The sequence below is a fragment of the Bubalus bubalis genome, chromosome 6 (assembly GCF_019923935.1).
Source record: "Bubalus bubalis isolate 160015118507 breed Murrah chromosome 6, NDDB_SH_1, whole genome shotgun sequence".
NCBI classification, from domain to species: domain Eukaryota; kingdom Metazoa; phylum Chordata; class Mammalia; order Artiodactyla; family Bovidae; genus Bubalus; species Bubalus bubalis.
Window position 1 is genome coordinate 103,027,511 of NC_059162.1, and position 21,208 is coordinate 103,048,718.

General features: G+C 43.2%; 1 protein-coding gene and 1 pseudogene across 2 annotated transcripts; both read right to left on the minus strand.

The window, feature by feature from the left end:
- Nucleotides 1-442: 442 nt before the first annotated feature.
- LOC102393654 (erythroblast membrane associated protein (Scianna blood group)) lies at nucleotides 443-13,927 on the minus strand. Of its 2 annotated transcripts, none has more exons than XM_025288948.2 (9): nucleotides 12,851-13,927; nucleotides 10,155-10,271; nucleotides 9,463-9,495; nucleotides 7,082-7,114; nucleotides 4,977-4,997; nucleotides 4,192-4,212; nucleotides 4,070-4,096; nucleotides 3,918-3,944; nucleotides 443-2,338 (listed from the first exon to the last, which is right to left on the minus strand). In XM_025288948.2, exons 1-9 carry the CDS (start codon nucleotides 12,933-12,935, stop codon nucleotides 1,614-1,616), a joined length of 1,089 nt encoding a protein of 362 aa, XP_025144733.1. In that variant the 5' UTR covers nucleotides 12,936-13,927; the 3' UTR covers nucleotides 443-1,613. The 2 variants fall into 2 exon arrangements, with proteins under 2 accessions (XP_025144733.1, XP_044801087.1); XM_044945152.1 differs by lacking the exon at nucleotides 12,851-13,927 and adding an exon at nucleotides 11,146-11,833.
- Nucleotides 13,928-14,386: 459 nt separating this feature from the next.
- Nucleotides 14,387-19,052, minus strand: LOC102393329 (annotated as a pseudogene).
- Between the last annotated feature and the right edge of the window lie 2,156 nt (nucleotides 19,053-21,208).

Genomic DNA, 21,208 nt, shown 5'->3' on the forward strand with positions numbered 1-21,208 from the left:
GTCGCAAAGAGTCGGACACGACTGAGCGACTGAACTGAACTGAACTGAATCAAATATGTAGGCTAAAATTCTACAATCCTCTCACATCTTCAAGGTATTTCAGTGCAAAGAGAAAAAAGAGTATTGTCTTCAGAGACAGATACACTAGTAAACCCAGTTCTACCACCTTGCATTATTTCCTTCCCCTATAAAATCCCTGGCTGAATTACTGTAAGAATTAAATGAGTTAACATATGTAATACTTCTGCCACCACAAATGTCAGTTCTCTTTCCTGTTGGTAAGTTTTCTTGGGTGCAACCAGTGTGAACAATGTGAATCAGTTTTAAGACTGGGATAGTCACAAATTATGGTTGAAACTAAATATGGATGAGTGAAATATAAATTGCCCACATACACTACAACTTTATAAATGGATATAAATGAAATACTGAGAAGGCAGACTCAGATATAAAACTGTGGCTTTATTTTTAACTGTGGTTAAACTCTCATGGGTGGAATCAAGGCTCTTCAAAAGCAGTCTTGTAATGTGCCTTTTGCTTATCAGCCCAAAGCCTTTCCCCACAACTTCTCATTCCCAATGAAAATAAGAGCATGCCAAATACCAAGCTTTTATTTAAGGACTGTACAAAAGCAAACAAAAAATTCCTCTCTGAATCTCAGAGGGGATTCAAAAGGATCAATGTAACACAGGGCCTCCCTCACAGCTGCTTTTTCAAGGCCACACACAGCTGGGCTACTCTGTATGAAGCCTTGCTTCCTATCTTCGTGATGGTGATCCTTAGGTTTTTCAAAATTAAGATTACGGCTACCACGTTTAAAGTCCCCATACCTGGCTATCACCAAGTTAGCTTGGAAAACATTCTCTGGTGGCTCAAATGGTAAAGAATCTGCCTGCAATGTGGGTGACCTAGGTTCCATCTCTGGATTGGGAAGATTTCCTGGAGGAGGTCATGGCAACCCACTCCAGTATTCTTGCCTGGAGAATCCCCATGGACGGAGGAGTCTGCAGTCTATAGGGTCGCAAAGAGTCGGACACAACTGAGTTACTTAACACACCCACAGTTCTGCATGTCACCAAAGTATGTTGTAGATAGCATCAAGGAAATAGAAAACAGTGACTTTCTTTTTTTAAATCCCTCTGGCCCTCTGCTCTATATTCCAGAAGAAAGAAGGAAGAGTATGTGATCCAAAAAAAGTTTGGTTAGAGGCCTGAACTGAGAAAAGGAGAAAAGCAATTCTTGATGTGATAAGTCAGGACTGGGCATCCTAACTCCATAACTGCAAGCCTGAGTGCAGGGTGAGGCAGGATGAAGGCTTTTAAGAAGCCCCTTGAGTACAGAGTCCCTGTATCTCAGTGACACACATTCCACACCATCACCTAAACCTAATCTGATTGTTCATTTGGTTTTCAAGAATTCTTCCAGGGCAATGGAAACTTCAAGTTCCCAGAAATTCTAATACTGAGCCCTGGGAGAAAGGTGGTGCAAGAGAAACCATAAAGGGGTTTGGGTTGGGTGAAAGGAGAGGAGATGGTCCAGAATCACTGGACCAGGAGACTGAAGTCCAGGGCACTGGGCTAGAGAGTCTGAGAATCAGGTGATGAGGCCCATCCCTAAAAAGAAGGAACCTTGAGCCCCTGAAGGGCTGGGCCAAGGTCAGAGGACCAGGACAGGATCATATCTCTGAGTGGGATGAGCTCTGATGCCTGAGCAGGGAGCAAGAAAGGGTCCACCTGCAGGGCCACATCTCCATTAGCCTGGCCTTTTTCTTCTGTGTTGGGGACAGTTGATTCCCCTGGTTTCTGGAGTTCAGAACAGATAATTAGAGGTGCCGTGTTTTTCCCTCCATCATGAAGGCAAGGTTCAAAGAAAGGGCGGAGGGGGCCGGAGAAACTGTGGGTGAAAGTAAAGATGTGGGACTGGTTGGTCACGTTGTAGAAGGAGATGACTCCTGCTTCATAGTCCAGGAAAATCCCCACGCACCTCGGGGGCTCTTTCAGGCGGAAGGAGGTCTGTGGGGATGTGAGGGCCTCGTACTCATTCCCTTGATTCTGTCGCAGGAGCCAGTGTCCGTTGGCGGGCGAGGCGGTGACCTTCCCCTTCCTGCTCACTGACTCACTGCACACCCCCAGGGCCCATTTGGTCTTGTCTGCCACAGACACTTCCCAGTAGTGACAGCCAGCTATGAAGTACTCGGAGCCCAGGACGCTGACAACGAAGTCAAATCGCTCGGGATTGTCGGGCACGGGCTGCCTTGTGTCTCCAAGCTTCACACACTTGCGGTCCTCAGACAGGATGAGTTTGGGATGCGCTGTGTCTGGGTCCAGGGTCACAGTCACTGCGGAGAGTCACAGACAGGTGAGGTTTTAGGAAGCTAAGTCTCCAGCGACCTCTGAGTAGCTGTGGAGGGAATAATTATCTCTAGGTCTGCAACCATGGTGCCCTCATCCCCACATGTCCTGGAACTAAAAAAAAATACGTTGTCCAGTCTTCTAGATCTACTAGTGGATTAAGTAAAAGAGGGAAAAGTTTTTCATCTGTCTGTGAAGCTGTCTTAATCCTTAAGAAATATTGCCTTTGTCTTTGCTGGTCCTAAGGACTCTCACATATGAAAATAAACAAGTTTTGATGTTAGACCCAGTAGCGTGATAGCATATTGGAGCCCCAGCTATGTCTTACACTAGTTATGTGATTCTGGGCTTGTTATTCATCTCTAAACCTTCATCTGTAAAGTGGGAATAATAGCAGCACCAATGTTGGAGAGCTATTGTGCAGATTTGATGAGCAATGCACTAGATAATGAGTGTGTGATGCTCATTTTCTTAACTAAAATTATTGCTTATAGTCATCATCTTAAAATGTTAATGTAGAGAGATAACTTCCTTAAAATTATGGATTATGAGGGTGACAATGAATCTCCTTCCTTCCCCAAGTCAAAAAACAGGCTCAATTTGGAGAGTTAAATCCACAAAATGCACACTCAGTCAAGCAGTGGGAATGAATCAGACTGGGAGGGTGAAAAGGGTTTGTGAGTTCCCAGAATGTCAATAGAGGTGACCCGGTGTTTTCTCAATGGGCCGACTCATGGATTCTATTGTTCCTGCCTAAATGAAAACCTTCTGAATGGAAGGGGGATGAGCATCTTGAAAAACACAGGAAGGGCAGAAGAGCAGTGAAAATAACAGGTCTCATTCAAACAGCAATGAAAAAATGTGAATCTAGGAAAAAAATTGAAGAGATGTGCAAATCTTTTCAAATAAAACTTTTGTAGTCTACATTGCTGGGCTTCTACCCAACTCACTCTCTTCTCTGAGAATCACCACTCACCAAGGAAACGGATCTTCAGAGAAAGAAGGATGTGGCAGATGCGCAGAAAGAGACAGGAGCACTGACTAGCTGTCCAATAGTGGGAAAGGGAGGACTGCTCAACCTGAAAGCACAGGAGAGACTACACAGGAAAAGATGAATAGACTTGACCACAGAAAAATAAAACACTCATGCTTCAAAAGAAATACATCGAGGACATTAACATGCGAAAGAAAAACTCAGAAACATACTGTGTGAAAAATACGACAAAGGGTTAATACGGCAAGAAGTCCCCACAAATTGAAAAGTAGCCAGAATAGGACAGGAGCAGACAAGTCACAGAGATAAAATACAAATAACCAATGAACTTAAGAAAAATCTCAAAAATCATAGAATACCCTTAAGAAGAGTAAACCAAATAGTTATCAGTGTTTTTAAAAGAAAGGAGACTTTCTAAATCTAAATTTGATCCTCCCAAAATAAAAGATTGTCAAAATTTGAATTACAGATAAACAGATTAGACTTAAAATTTGTTAAAATTACAGTCTGCCTCCTAAAGGAACAGAGTCATGGGCTCTCAACTGTGGGTCCATCTGACTGGTGTACCTTACCAAAGTGCAGCCGGGCCCTTCTCCAGCCTGAAAGACAGAAAAAAAGGCATTGTTAGAGTGACGGAGAAATAAATGGAGACTTTCTGATACAGGGTGGGGGTGGGGAATGGTGGAAGGATGAGTGGGGGCTGGATGGGGAAAGTGCATCTCACCTGAGTTTGCTGCAGCTCTTTTTAACTCTACAAAAGAAGAAACACAGAGAATGAGTTTTCATTGGAAGCAGAATCAACAGGAAAGAAGATGTTATGGAAGTTATAAGAGCAGGGGTACTTACTCAGGTCTCTCCGGAGTTTCTCTAGAGAATAAAAACAATTTGACAAATCAGAATGAGGGCTTCTACATGCCTGTGATGCTCCAGTCCCATCCCAACCACACTCCTAGAGCAGATCCTTCCCCCATGACAGTGTTTCAACAGCAATGACTCCCAGCCCGGGGCCCCAGCGATAATGCAGAGGGTCAGCAAGTTCCTATGGGAGCCAAAATGACCTGCAGACTGAACGTACAACACATCTCACGTAAATGTATGCAATGTTGTGGGAGAAAAATAAAATATAGATTCATTTAAAACTGGTATTGAATTTCCATTAGATTTTCTAATGCATATTTTCTCAGTGTGAAATCATATAGATACGTCACGTGTTTGAGGATTTGGGGTAGTTGTTGTTATAACGAGGTTCTCATATATGAAAGGGTAGAGAAGCACTGCTCCATATATTCAGCTGAATGAGGATCCATCTACCTTGGATTCCACCTAACCGAATGTCATGCCTGAGTGATAGCAGTGTCTTCCTGACGACTTCACCTGGAGGAGGTACCTCTTTTCTTGCTAAAACATGTCCTTTTTAGAGACCAGATAACAATTGTGCAGGAAACAGGAGCAGGGAATATTTGAGGAAAAAAAAAAAAAAGAGGCCTTTATGAAGCCAAAAAGTTCCCAACCCATATGCTTTAAGTACCCTTGCCCCCTCTCTTCTGCCCCAGGAGGTGAATCTGGGACTCTCATCCTAAAACAAAGATGTCTGCAGAAGGTTTGGAGCACAGATGAGAAGCAGAACTTACTGAGGGCTTTATGGAGTCGTCCTAGAAAACAGAGAAAGAAGCACAAGTGAGCAGGAGGGCTCATCATGCCACCCCCGCCTTCCCCCACCCCCGGTGGAAAAAATGATGATGATCCCATCAGCCCCCAGTCCAGTCACATCTCCCTAAGGGCAGATGTGGAAATTCACTAGTGCCCGTTCCACTTTCCAGATGACCTGGACTACCCTGACTCTGGTTCCTCTTCCCTTCCCTTTGTCTGTCTGGTTTCCTTTCCGCTGTCTGTATGAATTTTTCCATATGTTTTTAACTAGTGTCCATGAGTGTATGCCTTGCTGCTCTTTTATAACTGTTGGGTTTCCCTGGTGGCTCAGATGGTAAAGAATCTGCCTGGAATGCAGGAGACCTGGGTTTGATCCGTGGATCAGGAAGATCCCCCGGAGAAGGGAATGGCTACCCACTCCAGAATTCTTTCCTGGAGAATTCCTTGGACAGATGAGCCTGGTGGGCCAGAGTCCCTGCAGTTACAGAGTCAGACATGACTGAACATGCCGTAATATCTATGGTGTAAAACCAGCTGAAGACCCACTGTCCACTTACTGACATGTTCTTTTATTCTCTACAGTAGCCCTCCCTGAATAACTGTGACCCCAGGAGGTCTGGAACATGTGCATATGCTTCTGTGCTTTGGGGGAGTACCTTCAGCTTCTCTGGAAGGGTCGCCCATCCACGTTTCCACTCAGCACTGGCCCCACCACAGAGCTGAAGTTATCCATCTGAGTTTACTGTCAGCCCTGTGCTAAGGGCTAGGCATGCATTAGGTGCTGGGCATTGGGGCAGTGAAGCTGAATATGATACAGCCTCCCAACAAGAGAGTATTTTATCATTCTCACTACCAACAGCCTCCATTCACTGTGTCCTGTTCTTATGACATAGGTCCTGAATCCTCTCAACAATGTGAGGTGCATATAATGATTATTCCCATTTTACAGAGTGGTGGCCTGGGGCTCAGAGGGACATGGAAATTTGTCCAGATTATCCAGCTAGTAAGTGGCCAAGGAGGCAGGATTCACACGCAAGTCTGTCTGACTCCTAGCTGGAGGCTTTCATACTACCCCACACTGTCCCTTCCCTTCTAGGACAGGATGGTCATTGCATGGTCATTGCATCCTTGAGGCTGCATCCCACACTTTAACCAGCCCGGAGGAGATGAGAGGGGGGAAGGGAGGAGATGCCGAAATCATTGCATGTGGAGCCATTTCTGAGCTAGAAGACAATGATTTGTCCTCCCAGACAGACTTTGAAAGGGCAGAGTCCCACCTGCTTTTTGAATCCAGGGTTCTATCTTTTACCCTCAGTGGCCCAGAGCAAGCATTTAATTAATGAAGACAAAATGGTAATAAGAGAAAGGTTTCAGGAATTGTAACAGGAGGGTTTTTTTTTTTTTTAAGTTGTCTTTGATAATACTGAAAACAATCAGGTGAGAGGATTTATTATCACAATTTTACAGATGAGGAAACCAAACCTCAGAGTAGTAAAGTGACTTAACCCAGGCCTGTAAGTGGCAGATCTGAACCAGCTGCTGCTGACTCCAGCACCTATGATCCTCCCACTGTATCGCACCACCTCTGTCGATGCAAAGTTTGTATGGATCCTTGAGATTCTTATACACACTGTAATACCTTGTTTTAAAAAAAAAAAAAAAATTGGGACCTGTACCACACAGCCTTCAGGGTCTTAGTTCCCCAATCAAGGATCAAATCTGTGCCTCCTGCATTGGAAGTGCAGATTCTTAACCACTGGACCACGAGGGAAGTCCCCCATAATACCATTTTAATATATTTTTACATAGTATATAGATCTTCTTTTTAGGTGATTGGTGGAAAAGCCAATGAATGGACCAATGAACTCTGACCACAGGCGTCCCCTCACCCATAGCTACCAACCCTTGATACTGGAAAGCAAAGTCCAATAATACGAACAGAGGAGATATGTGTGGGGAGTGTGTGCGTGTGTATGCACATACACACATGTATATTGTACGTTTAACAAGCGACTGTCAGCATTTATGTAGAAGAAGAAAAAATATGCTATCTGTTCCCTGCCCCTTATGCTATACATATAATTACCTTTTTCTTTTGCATGGTCTGAGAGAAGATTTTCTAGAGGAAGGAAAGTAAAAGAAAATGAGATTCTATGCCATTTTCTTGAGGATCCCTGCTTCTAACTGAGTTTAGGGCTCTTGAACATATCCTCCTCTACCTCCACCTCCTCCTCCCTGATCCAGGCCCTCATCACCTCCCATCAGGATGCCAGAAAGCATGGCCCAAATTGCCCTCACATTCTGTCTCCTCCCTCTGGTCTCCTCTCAACACAGCAGCCAGAGAGAGCGTTCTGGAAGCATAGTTCTGGTCGGGATATCCCACTCACAGCTTCACCACTGCTCCAAGGAGAAAGATGAAGACCTTCATGGGATCCCCAGGGCCTCACATGCTGGTCCCTGGCTCACTCTGCAGCATCATCTGCTGCCACCTTCCCCTCACTCAGGCACCATGTCTCTTTCTCAAGCTCTTCTGCTGTGGGTGGCTTTCTGTGCTCCCTTCCCCCATGTCAGTCCATCCTCCAGGCCAAACATCATTTCCTTTGGAAAGTCCTCTTCTATCCCTGAAGTCTGGTTAGTTTCACCCAGTCACCGTCTCTCCAGCCTTCAGAACTTCCATCTGTGGCATCTGGCTTGCCGGGAGCCAGCATATTGCATATTGAGTGCATATTGCATATTGAGTGCAGCACTTTCCACAGCATCATCTTTCAGGATCTGGAATAGCTCAACTGGAATTCTATCACTGCCGGGAGCCAGCGTGAGGCACTCCGCCCATGACAAAGGTCATGAGGAAGGAGGCTCGGCATACGCAAAGGCGGGATCGAGCCTCAGGAGTCCCCCTGGAAATTCTCGAGCATCTACCCCAAAACCAGAGTCTGCCTACTTTCTGCTTTGTGCTTTCACCTACACCTCTGACTTTACGGGGGGCTGTCTCCCACTACCTCTCTCTGAAAAAAGAGTTAGCTTACAGCTCCAGTTAATAATTCTTGGATGTGACAGTGTTTCAACCTACAAACTCCTTTGGAAATCTTCTAGCCTGCCTGAATGGGTTTTTCCGGCCACATGTGATTGTTCAGAGCCTCCCAACTGTGAGAGGCAGGAGATGTTCTAAACTGCCTAAACACAGATTCCTTTGAGTAGTTAAAAGATTGATTAGAAATTGTATTGGTGAAGGGTTTTTCACTTGTTGGGCCAATGTTTGCTGCTAAGTCTCCATACTCCTTACCTACTGTGTCCTTGGCAGTGTATTGATTGATATAATGGGTGTATAGAAATGTAAAATGTAGCTTTGTCTAATGCTTTTTGGAAGGCTGGTGCCTGACTTTGGAATAATCACCTTTAGAGAAAAATAAGTTTCTTAAAATGTTAACAGGCCTCCGGGCCAGAAGATGATGTCAATCACCTGAACTTTTGCATATGATAAGTTTGAAAGCCTGGCTTAGATTAGAACCAGGAACTGCTGTCCTTGCATGACTCCACCCCTTCCCCCATTATCCTCTATGCATACCTTAAGGTATAAAAACTACTTTGGAAAATAAAGTGCGGGCCTTGCTCACCAACACTTGGTCTCCCCATGTCATTCTTCCTTTTAACTTCCAGCTGAGTGTCCATCTGGAGCGTGGATATCCTCTGCGACCATTTATTTGCCTGGGCTTCTAAGACCCACTCGAGAAGGTGTCTAAGGTGGGGCACCTTCCGCTATTCGAGAGGGCGCCTGCGGCCTCCGTGGTCAGAGCTAACCTGGTGTCACGGGTTATATTGATTTTCCACGTAAACCAAGCCACTCAGCTTCTTTTCTCCACTGAATTTTCCTACTGAGCTATCCTTATTTCAGCCGCTTTTCTCCACTGAATTTCCTCACTGAGCTATCTTCATTCTATTACTCTTTAAATCTTTGATAAATATTTATAAATAAATAGGTCGCCGACGCCGTCCCCGCTTCGAATACCCTGGATCAGCCGGGGCTGGACCCCGGCACTGGCTCACTATTAAATTCATGTGTACCTCCCCGACTGGATCAAAGCTTCCAAGAAGGCAAAGACTGTGTCCACTTTCACTCACCGTCGTGTCACAAGCATCTGGTATAGTCTGAACCACTTAGTAGAGAATTATCAATTATTTGTTGAATGAATAAACATGTCCCCTTGTCTTAGACCTACACGACTTTCCCAGAATCAGATCAAGCCATGAGTTCACAGACAAAATCACCAAACACATTGGAAGGCAAGAGATTACAAGAAAGAGTCATCAGAAAGTGGAAATGATAGGTGCTGATCCCCCACCCCGCCGCTGTCACCACCAAGGACAGCAGATGCTGGGATCTGCAGGTCCAGAATTTAGATTAGTGGGTCCTGGGGACACAAAAATGAACAAACGGAGAAACATCTCCACCCAGCCCAGGACACTTACCTACCTCCATCGCATGTTCATAGAGAAGCCTCTCTGGAAGGGAGAGAGAGAGATGTCAGTTTAAGGAAGGGTCTTTTCCTTTTTTTTAAGGAAGGCCCTTTTCTAACACCCACTCCAGTGTTCTTGCCTGGAGAATCCCAGGGACAGAGGAGCCTGGTGGGCTGCCATCTATGGGGTCACACAGAGTCGGACACGACTGATGTGACTTAGCAGCAGCGGCAGCAGCTTTTCTAACGAGCAGAGCTTTCCACAGGTGGCCTGAGCAGAATTTTGCTCCCTGTCACTATGAGCGCCTGACCATTAGAAAGGATCAGAGGGTCTTCAAACCATCAGATGCAGAAAGGAGTGTTGGATTATGTGATTTTTCAAAGTCCTTTGCAACCCTGAGAGCCATGAAATGCAACCCTATTAAGGGTTTCATCCAATGGATACAACTGGAGTTCTTAATTAATTAGAAGATTGGCATGATGTGTTATGTGCTAATTTCTCTAAAGATGAGAATTCACAGCCCTGCCCAGGAGCTTCCTATTGATCCGCTCTGCAATGTGGACTCCGAGAGCACGGCTTTACCAGTTTTCTCCCAGACAACCTACGGATAACTGTTGAATCTGTGTCGGCATCCTCCCAGCCTTTCCCTAGAGAGTCTGCAGTACTATTTCCTGCCAGTCTGGGCTCCCTTACCACTCAGTTACCTTTTGACTTTCTTTGCTTCCAGATGATGTAAATGCCCACCATGATGAAAATCCCCAGAACAGGTAGGATCACAGTAAGAGCCACAGCTGATGGCGAGAAGCTCCCTGGAGATTCGGCTGAAACAGAAACCACCTGTGACCACCCACTCAGCGCTTCTTCCATGCCAAGGGCCCCACTTTGAATGGCAGGTGTCTCAGGCACATCCCAACAGCCTTTGTCACCTCAAGAGATGCCTTAAGCCAAGATGGTGAGGGGCTCTGCTTCTCTCAGCAACTCAAAGCCCAGATGATCAAGGGATGACTTTAAAGTGAGATGTTTATCTCTCAGGATTGGTTTCAATGACCCTGCCTGAAGACAATGAGTCAAACTCAGCAATTTGGACTTCCCTGGTGGTCCAGTGGTTAAGAATCCTCCTGCCAATGCAGAGGACACAGGTTCGATCCCTGTTCCAGGAAGATTCCACAGGCCATAGGACAACTAAGCCCGTGCATCACAACTACTGAGCCAATACTCAGGAACTACTGAAGCCTGGGCACTCTACAGCCTGTGCTTTGCAACAACAGAAGCTGCCACAATGAAAAGCCCGAGCACTAAAACTAGAGAGCAGCCTCTGCTCACCACAACTACAGAAAGCTGATGGGCAGCAAGGAAGACCCAGCACAGCCAATAATAAAGTAAATTAAAAAAAAAAACTCAGCATCTAGGGACTTCCCTGGTGGTCCAGTGGATAAGACTCTTTGTTTCCAATGAGGGGGCATGGGTTCAATTCCTTATTTGGGAGCTAAGATCCCACATGTTGTGCAGCATGGTCAAATAAATTTAATTTAAAAAGAATAAAAGGTGTTAGACAAGACAAAAAAAAAAAAAAAAAACAAAACTCAGCACCTAAACCACAATCTCACCCTACCCTATATGGAAAAACTACCCAGAGACTTTGGAGAACTGGAGGTGCGCCCTCAGGAATCCCCTTATCATCTTGTGAGCACCCACCTGCTTCCTCTTCAAATCCTCACTCCAGGATAGAATAGCAGTCAGTAAACCCTTTGCCCTGAGCCCTATTGGCCAGGGCAAACCAATTTCTATAGAGCTACGGCAGCAAGCCGAATGTCTAGGCAGGAGAGAAAGGAGAAAGGAGAGACAAAGTGGAGAAGGAAATAACAGCAGAAGAGGCTCTTTGACAAGCGGCGAAGAGCATAAGCTGGATGCGAGTCTTTCGCTCAGCACTGAGTGACCCCAGGCCAGAGACTGAGGCTCACCAAGCCTGGCCTGCCAACTCTATTGCATTGGGTTCTTGGGAGATTTAATGAGATCAGGCACTTAGCTCTTAGTGAGAGACAGTGACAGTAGTAAGAGAAGCGGGGGAGAGAGAGAAAAGACAAAAGAGATTGGCAGAGGTCCATGACTCCTCCCCATCTGGGACCCAAGACCACAGTCTTACTTGGCTCTAAAACCACTCTGCTCTGCCACAGGGCTCCATGTTTCAAGAGTCTTTAAAAGAGTCATACCCCTTTGACCCATTAATTCTACTTCCAGAAACACATTCTAAGAAAACAATCAGAATCACTTCCCAAAATATGTGCTAAGATGTGCATTGCACCATTTATTATAACATAAGGAAAAAATGGAAACCTTCAGATGTCTAGAAATGGAGATCTGAATAATTGTGTTATGCTATAACCACACAATGAAATACTATGCAGCCCTTAAAAACCATGCTGCAAAGAATGACTTAAGGACATGGGTGAACAATGTTCATGGCATTGTAAATGGAGGGAAAAATAAACCTGAGCAGAAGAATACATACACGTAAACACATAAACACACAGAGATACAGACATACAAGAAAGTCTTCAAAGAAATCCCTCCACTATATATATATGTATAGACATATATAGTGTATATATATATATAGTGTATAGACATATATATGTCTTATATATATAGATCTATATAAAACTGAATCACTTTGCTATACATCTAAAACTAACACAACATTGTAAATTAACTATATTTCAGTTTTTTTAATGGTTAAAAAAAAAGAAATGCCCCCAAATGTTGCAGTTGTTCTTTCCAACTTATGAGGTTCTAGGTCATTTAGCGGAGAAGGCAATGGCAACCCACTCCAGTACTCTTGCCTGGATAATCCCATGGGCGGAGGAGCCTGGTAGGCTGCAGTCTATGGGGTCACTAAGAGTCAGACATGACTGAGCAACTTCACTTTCACTTTTCACTTTCATGCATTGGAGAAGGAAATGGCAACCCACTCCAGTGTTCTTGCCTGGAGAATCCCACAGACAGAGGAGCCTAGTGGGCTGCCGTCTATGGGGTCGCACAGAGTCGGACACAACTGAAGCGACTTAGCAGCAGCAGCAGCAGGTCATTTAGGGTTTTCTTTAAAATGTTCTGTATTTTTTCAAATTGTCCACAATAAACATTTGTTATTGACAGAATTTTAAAAACCCCAAAATTGCTTTCTTAAGTTTCAACTAGCATAGGAGTTTTCTCTGGAACCACCAGGGACTTCAGGCTTTTTTCCTACCCTGCATTTATCTCCTATGACCATGGCTACGGTCTTCTCTTGGCCGAGGGCCATGCTGAGATGGTGCAGTACACATTCCCCAGAGTGCTGTCCCTGACTCTGTTGGACACCTTTGCCCAATGTCCCAGGCAGGGAAAGAGGTTCAGAAACTCTTACCTGACATGTGCAAAGGCAGCTGGAGGAAGACCAGTGTGATGAAGCATCTGGAGAGCCAGGAGCCTGAGCAACTTGGCATCTTCATCCAAACTAGGAGGACAGACACAGGGAGACATCAAAAGGAGTCAGTGAGCTTGATGTGAGAAAGGGTACCACCCAGCAGATGAGGTGGAGACGGAGGTTGCATAGAGTATGCTCTGGTGTCACAGAAACCAGGTGTCTAATCCCAGCTCTGCTGCTTAGCTCCGTGTAAGCTGAGTCTCTGGGACTCAGTTTCTCCATCTTTGAAATGGGTGTACTTACTGTGCCTCCTGGCAAGATTATTATGAAGACTGAAGGAGGCTGGCAACACAGAGGCTGGCACCATGGTTAAGTCTATGAATGCCTTTAGTGGGGACAGGAGGGTGAGACACCAAGTATGAGTTAGAGAGCACAGGGAGGAGTCTGGAAGAATGAGAACTTGTACCCAGAACTAGCCAGATAAACATGGTAAGGACTGAGTGTTTTTTGCATTTAGTGTCCCAGGTCAGGCTTGGAAAGTGCCTGTTGCAAGCCAATCATGGGCCCATGATGTAGCCTGAAGCACTTCCCTGACAGCTTTTCAAGTCTGACTGTTGGAAAACAAGAAACCAAGGCAGTGAGGTCCCTTCATTTCATCATGAAGGCACTAATTCTACAATTTCAGCATCTGGAGTTAGAAAGACCTGGGCTCAAGGCATAGCTCCACCCATGCACCAGTTCTGTGTCCCTGGGAAAGTTGTCTTTTTTTTTTTTTGATAGTGCTGTGCTGCCATGGGGAATTTCTTTGTTCCCTAACCAGGAATCAAACCCATGCCCCCTGCAGTGTAAGCCCAGAGTCTTAACCTCTGGACTGCCAGGGAAGTTTTTAACATACAAAGGGGGACCTTCTTCACTTGCCAATGTGAGGGTTCAAGGAAATGATGCACGTAGAGCACCTGTCACAAATACCCGTTGTTATTATTACTAAACTGAAAGAGACCAACATCCCTGGGAGGTGTGGGTCACCATCTGCACTTGCTATTGTCTGAAATTCCTTGTTGTTGTTTTTCAGTCGCTAAGTCATGTCCAACTCTTTGCAACCCCATGGACTACAGCACTCCAGGCTCCCCTGTCCTTCACTATCTCCCAGAGTTTGCTCAAACTCACGTCCATTGAGTCGGTGATACCATTCAACCATCTCATCCTCTGTCTCCCCCTTCTCCTCCTGCCCCCAGTCTTTCTCAACATCAGGGTCTTTTCCAATGAGTTCGCTCTTTGCATCAGGTGGCCAAAATATTGGAGCTTTAGCTTCAGCATCAGCCCTTCCAGTGAATATTCAGGGTTGATTTCCTTTAGGATGGACTGGTTTGATCTCTTTGCTGTCCAAGGGAGTCTCAAGAGTCTTCTCCAGCACCTCAGTTTGAAAGCATCAGCTCTTCAGTGCTCAGCCTTCTTTATGGTCCAACTCTCACATCTGTACATAACTACTGAAAAAACCATAGCTTTGACTACATGGACCTTTGTCGGCAAAGTGAAGTCTCTGCTTTTTAATACACTGTCTAGGTTTGTCATAGCTTTCCTTCCAAGGAGCAAGTGTCTCTCAGTTTCATGTCTGCCATCAAGAAATTCCTTGGTCAGGAAACAAATCTTTCATGCCACCCCTGGGGTTGAAGTTCAAATGCAAACCCTCAAAGAAGAGAGAATCTATCTCTTACATTCTCTTCAAGATTTCAAATCTTTTCCAAAAAGTCACAAGGCTGGGTCCCTGCAGGTCTTGGAAAATGGCAAAATGGAGCTTGGAGTGGGTAGGACGGTCAAAGCAAGGTTGTGAAACTGAAGATGGACTCAAGATTTGAACACATTTCCAGTTCGGTTTATCTCATGGCAAACAGCATACTGGTTTAGGGTTCTATTGTTAGTTTTTGCTTTAAAATTGTGATGCATGCATATAACAACTATGCATAGGGACTTCCCTGGTAGTCCAGTGGTTAAGAGTCCACCTTGCAATGCCGGGGACACCGGTTCTATCCTGGCCAGGGAATTAAGAATCCAACCGCAGCTGAGCAACTGAGTCTACACGCCACAACTAGAGAGTCCGTGGACCACAACTAAAACCCGATGCAGCCCAATAAATAAATATTTTTACAAAAATTATGCATCGTCTGATACAATTTAGGGAGAAGATGCTTAGAGAAAAGGCAAGAATGTAGACATTAAGCAGTGGTTATTTCTAAGAGTGGGAGAGGAGACCAAAGATGATCTTTACGGTTTTCTCTGTGTATTTTCTAAATTATCTACCTTGAATGTGTATAACTGTGATTATCAGGAAATAAATCTATTAAAAGAAGCAGTAGGAGGATGACCAGGAAGAAAAGGAGAAAAAGGAGGAGAAATAGAGTTCACTTTGGGCAAAGGAACACACAGTCCAGGAGGCACCTCTCTCATTCTTGCTATTGGTGATTTGTGTCTCTTTTTTCTTGATCAGTCTGACCAGAGGTTCATCAATTTTATTGATCTCAACGAATCATCTTTTGGTTTCATCTATTTTCTCTAATGTTTTTCTGTTTCTTATTGTATTAGTTTTTGCTCAGATCTTTATTAATTCCTTTCTTCCGCTTACTCCGGATTTAATTTGTTCTTCATTCCTTGTTGCTTAGGTCAATGATCTGTGATCTTCTTTCCTAATATTGTCACTTGGTACAATACAGATGACTATAGTACTCATCTTTTCTAATATAGTCATTAGTCATTTAGTCACAAATTTCTCCTTAGGAATTGCTTTAGCGACATCCAACAAATCTTGATATGCAGTGGTTTTCATTTTTGTTACAGTCAGAATACATTCTATACCTCTGGTTAAATTCAGGCATCCGTGGACCCAGTATACATGGAAGAACTAGGTGGACAGAGGCATGTTAGGGTGACAGTGAGGCACTAGGGCTCTGAGCCTGAGTCACCACTTACCAACCCATTGTTTAAGCAGAACTTCTAAGCCTCAGTCTCTGTCTTTGTGAAATTGTGAATAAAGACAGTGCTCATTTCAAGAAGTAAAAAAGGAAAAATGTTCTAATTTCCTTTTAATTTCTTCTTTGAATTAAATGTGTTATCTAGTTTCCAAATATTTGAAATTTTTTGAGATGACTTTCTATTAGTTTCTTTTTTCCCTTTAGCTCATGTTTCATAGAAACTACAAAAGATTAGAAGTGATACCCTACTACTATATACCCTACTACTGAACACATCAGTTGGCCTGCCCCATAACACAGGTCAGGTCATTCCGTCCAGAGGAAGAGAGGCTTGCCTCCCCAGCTCCTGCAGGAAAGGCCTGTCCTGTCCCATACCACATCTAGAATGAGTGTAAGGTCTTGGTTTGAAGCATGGCAATAGGACAAAGGAGGTTTTGTTCTCAAGGCCCTCTACTGCAGCCTGGCCCTAAAATGGCCCAGGGCTCAGTTCTACCTGGAGAAATATTCTTTGCTCTTCTGGACATCAGACTTGACGGTATTACTGCCAGGCTTCCAGCCAGCTGGGAACACTTTTCCACATGTGTCAATAAACTGAAAGGCCTGACCTAGTCTCAATGTCTCATCCACAGAGTGGCCAACAGGAAGGTCGCTGGTGGTGATCTTTCAAAGGATACCTTTATCGTCAGTAGTAAAGAGTCTGAATGAGATGCCTTCATCAGCCTTTAAGACCCCATAGTCCTGAGCAATGGTGCCCTTGGGGTCTGATATCAAGGGAATGTTCACGGGCCCCAGTCCTCCTTGTTTCCTGGGTGCGTTAATCCACACCGGATGACAAGAAGAGAAAATCCACAGAGACATCCATCACTTGGCAGCTGAGTTTCTTTCTTTTTTAATTTATTTTAGGCTGCACTGGGTCTTCATTGCTTCTCGAGGGCTTTTGCTAGTTGCAGCGAGAAGGGCCTGTTTTCTGTTGTGGTCCCCAGGCTTCTCGTTACAGACGCTTCTCTTGTTGAGGAGCGCAGGCTCTGGGGTGCACAGGCTTCGATAGCTGTGGCATGTGAGCCCAGTAGTTGTAGCATATGGACTTTGTTTCCCTGCAGCACATGGAATCTTCCCAGACCAGGGATCGAACCCGCGTCCCCTTCTTTGGCAGGCAGACTCTTAACCACTGCACCACCAAGAAAGACCGGCAATTGAGTTTCTTCAGTTCTTCTGCCGTATCACTGAAAGCAATGATCTCCATGGGGTACACAAAGGTGAAGTCAAGAGGGTAAAAGAAGAACACAGCATATTTTTCTCTATAGTCAGATAGGCTGATATCTTTGAACTGACCATCTGGCACAACAACTATTGCTTTGAACTGAGGGGCACGGTGCCCAGTTTCGGCATTTCCTGAAGACATATTGCTATCAGCAGTTCTCAGGCGGGAACCATGGAGACCAGTCAGGAAGACACACCTCTCTTATTGATTTCTAGTTTAATCCTGTTGGGGCCGGAAAACATACTTTGTGTGGCTTCAACCCTTTGAAATGTGTTTACTTATTTTATGGGCTAGCATATGGTCTATTTTGGTAAATGTTTCATGTGTATTTTGCTGTCATTGGGTAGAATGTGACTCACGTGACATGAGACTTGAGCATTTTTATTGAAGGTGTGATTTTATTCCTCATAATCTCATATGAGGAGAGCAGAGAGTAAGCTACTTGACAACATTCCCAAACATCTAAGGTTAAATAAAACCAAGAGATAAAAGAAAGGCTTATGTCCCTAGTGAATTGAGGACTAGAGCCAGATGCTTGCTTTCAGTCTTGGCTTGGGCTCTCTATCTGTGTGACTTTGGAGCAAGTCACTTAAACTCTTAGGCCCTGATTTTTCGTCTTAAATTGGGAGATTCACTTACATTTGCTGAGTACACTGTCAATTGGGAAGTAACAAGAGATAAGGAAATGTATTTGGCTTTTGATCCAGTAAGAAATATTCTGGAAATCTACCCTAAGGAAAGAATCTGAAATACAGAAGTTTACGTGATGTCAGTAGTATTTGTATAATAGTGAAAAACGGGACCATCTATAAGTACATCAATAAGGAAATGACTAAGTTAATTACAGTTCATCAAGCCTACGCTTCAAATGTAAGATAATGATGTGTCAAAAGCAAAAAAAGAAAGGCCTATAAAATATGAGTAGTCATTAATCATTAAGGTGTTGGAAATATGGGCAATTTTTTCTCATCTCTATTTCCCAACTTATTAATAAAGTATAATATATTGATGAACAAATGTGTAACATGAAACTAAATTTAGCACAAAGGAAATGTATTTAATTAAAGAATTTTGACTAGATGAAGCTTTAAATCCCTTTCCCCAGCTCCATTATGCTATAATCTTGCTTCCTAAAAGGAAAAACAACATATCAAGGATGTCTAACTTTCAGTTCTCCATTCAGTTCAGTTCAGTTGCTCAGTCATGTCCGACTCCCTGCGACCCCAGTTCTCCATTAGAAATATCCTAATTTGGAAAGTTGATACTTCAGATAACAAAATTACTGAGTTAAGAGGGGCATTATTCAAATTCTCTTTTTGAGAGAGCCTTCAGTGGGCAGAGCAATGGTAAAGGAAAACCATGTTATTCAATGGAAGTTTCCAAGCCAGATGGGAACTGGAAACTAGAAGATGGTAGAGGGGAGACAAGGTAGAAGAAAAAGACTGAAAAAATAAAAGGGTAAACAGATGGTGAGGAAGAGTTTGCCATCATCAGCTGTCTAGATTTACCTTTGCTGTAAGTCACCTGTAGGACACCAGGTCCAAAAATTGCTATATGTAAAAGAGTATTTTTCCATTGCTATTCATGTGATTTTAATTTTTTCTTGTATCCATCCTACTTTAAGGAACTTAAAGTCCTCTCTTTTTACTATCTCCCCTAGTCTTTAAAAAAAATTTTATTAGAGTACAGTTGATTTATAATGTTGTGTTATTTTCAGGTATACAGCTAAGTGAATCAGGTACACATATACATACATCCACTCTTTTTAAGATTCTTTTCCCCTATAGGCCATTATAGAATATCGAGTAGAGTTCCCCATGTTATACTATAGGTCCTTATTAGTTGTCTATTTTATATACTGTAGTATGTATATGGGCTTCATGATGGCTTAGACGGTCAAGAACCTACCTGCAATGCAGGAGACCCAGGTTTGATCCCTGGGTTGGGAAGATCTCCTGGAGAAGGAAATGGTAACCTACACCAGTGTCCTTGCCTAGAGAATCCCATGGACAGAGGAGGCTGGTGGGCTACAGTCCATGAGGTCACAAAGAGTCGGCCATGACTGAAGTGAATGAGCATACAGGCACAGTGTGTATATATCAATTCCAATGTACCTCTCCCCCATCCTTACTCTCTGGTAACTGTAAGTTTGTTTTCTACATCTGTGACTCTATTTCTATTTTGTAAATAAATTTATTTGTACCCTCCCCATTTTTTAAAGATTCTACATGTAAGCAATATCATATGATATTTGTCTTTCTCTGTCTGACTTACTTCACTCAGCATGACAATCTCCAGGTCCATCCATGTTGCTGCAAATGGCATTATTTCATTCTTTTTAATGACTGAGTAATAGTCCAGTGTGTATATGTACATCTGTATCCATTTCTTTGTTGATGGATATTTAAGTTGCTTCCATATCCTGGCTACTGTAAATACTCCTGCAGTGAACACTGGGGTGTATGTATCCTTTTGAATTATGGTTTCCTTCATGTATATGCCCAGGATTGGGATTGCTGGGTCATATGGTAGTTCTATTTTTGGTTTTTTAAGGAACCTCCTTACAGTTCTCCAGGAGGCTTTATCAATTTACCCACCAGCAGTGTAAGAGGGTTCCTTTCCCTCCACATCTTTTCCAGCATGTATTGTTCGTAGAAAAAATTTTGGACAGTGGCCATTCTGACCAGTGTGAGGTGAAGCCTCACTGTAGTTTTGATTTGCATTTCTCTAACAATTACTGATGTTGAACATCTTTTCATGTGCTTTTTGACCATCTATAGTTCCCTTGCCTTTGGCCTCAAATTCACTCAGGCTCTGGGAACCCTTCACACGGCCTTCTAGAAATAGGTGGTCCCTGCCCTGACAGGCACCCATGGTCAGCCAGCTCCAGCTCACCTCTAGCATAGTCCCATGATATTTTAGCTCTTTTACATTTTTTATCAAATAAAATTTATTACTTTCTCTATCCTAGTTATTTTAGAAAATCGGGAAATTACAAGGGAAAAAAATGACCAAAACGTGTGAAATGATCTGTAATTCCTTTACCTAAAGATAATATAGTTCTTTAAATATTTTTTCTGTGTAAGTGTATAACTTTTAAAGTAGGACTATATCCTCTGGAGGAGGAAATGGCAACCCATTCCAGTATTGCTGCCTGGAGAATTCCATGGACAGAGGAGCCTGGTGGGCTGTAGTCCATGGGATTGTAAACAGTCAGACACGACTGAGCGACTCAGCACAGCACATACTGTATATGCTGTTTTCATACCCAGCATTTTTACCAAGAACTACATTATGTAGTTTTCCCTGCCATCAAATATTCTTTTAATAATTTCAGTATTCCATCATGTACCTGCAAGAATTTTAAAAATAATATAATAATTTTAAAAATAATATTATAGAATATTCAGGTTTTCCCCAGTGTATTGCTATTATAAGCTTTGCTACAACTGACTGTGGATTAAAGGTCGGGTTGTAAAGCTTAGTCCTAGTCTTAGTTTGGCCTCTAACTATGTGATTTTGTAACTTTAAGGAAATCACAAACTCTTAGGCCTTGAGTTTCCCATCTTTAAAATGATGAGACTTTTAATTTGCACTGCCAAATTGCCCTCCAGAGAGGTCATATCAATTTACCAAAGTGTATGAAATTGTTTTTCCACAATCTTGCCATCACTGGGTTTTATTTTTTTTTATTCTTTGTCATTTTAATGAGTAAGAAAATGGTGTCTTATTAAAAATAATGATGTGTCATTTTAATTTGTACTTCTTTGATTATTCCTTTGTCATTTGAACTTTGTCAGTTACCTGTCTTTATACTTTGTCCATTTTTCTATTTGGACATTTGTCTCTTAAATGGTTTCTTTAAACAATATAATTCTTCATAGAATAACAATTTTTTTTTTCTATTACACATGTTGGAAATATTTTCCCCCACAGGAAATCATTCACCCTTAAGTTTAAAACAGTTTAATTTCAAAAACTTCTAAATCAGAAAAAAATATGCAACCAAAGCTCCCCTGATAAGTCCAAGCAGCTTAAGAAGACCCTGCATATATACAGATGTTCAGTCTGAAAGCACACAGCCAGGACCTGGCTAAAAGTAAGGGCTAAGTGTTAGCTGTCATACTTGAC

What these genes read in the sequence shown, in the direction of transcription:
- LOC102393654 (XM_025288948.2), bottom strand. Translation starts at nt 12,935, where the DNA reads ATGAAGATGCCAAGTTGCTCAGGCTCCTGGCTCTCCAGATGCTTCATC. An exon ending in GAAACTCCGGAGAGACCTGA is followed by an intron (nt 4,097 to 4,191) that starts GTAAGTACCCCT and finishes CTTCTTTTGTAG; the next exon opens with AGTTAAAAAGAGCTGCAGCA. An exon ending in AAGAGCTGCAGCAAACTCAG is followed by an intron (nt 3,945 to 4,069) that starts GTGAGATGCACT and finishes TCTGTCTTTCAG; the next exon opens with GCTGGAGAAGGGCCCGGCTG.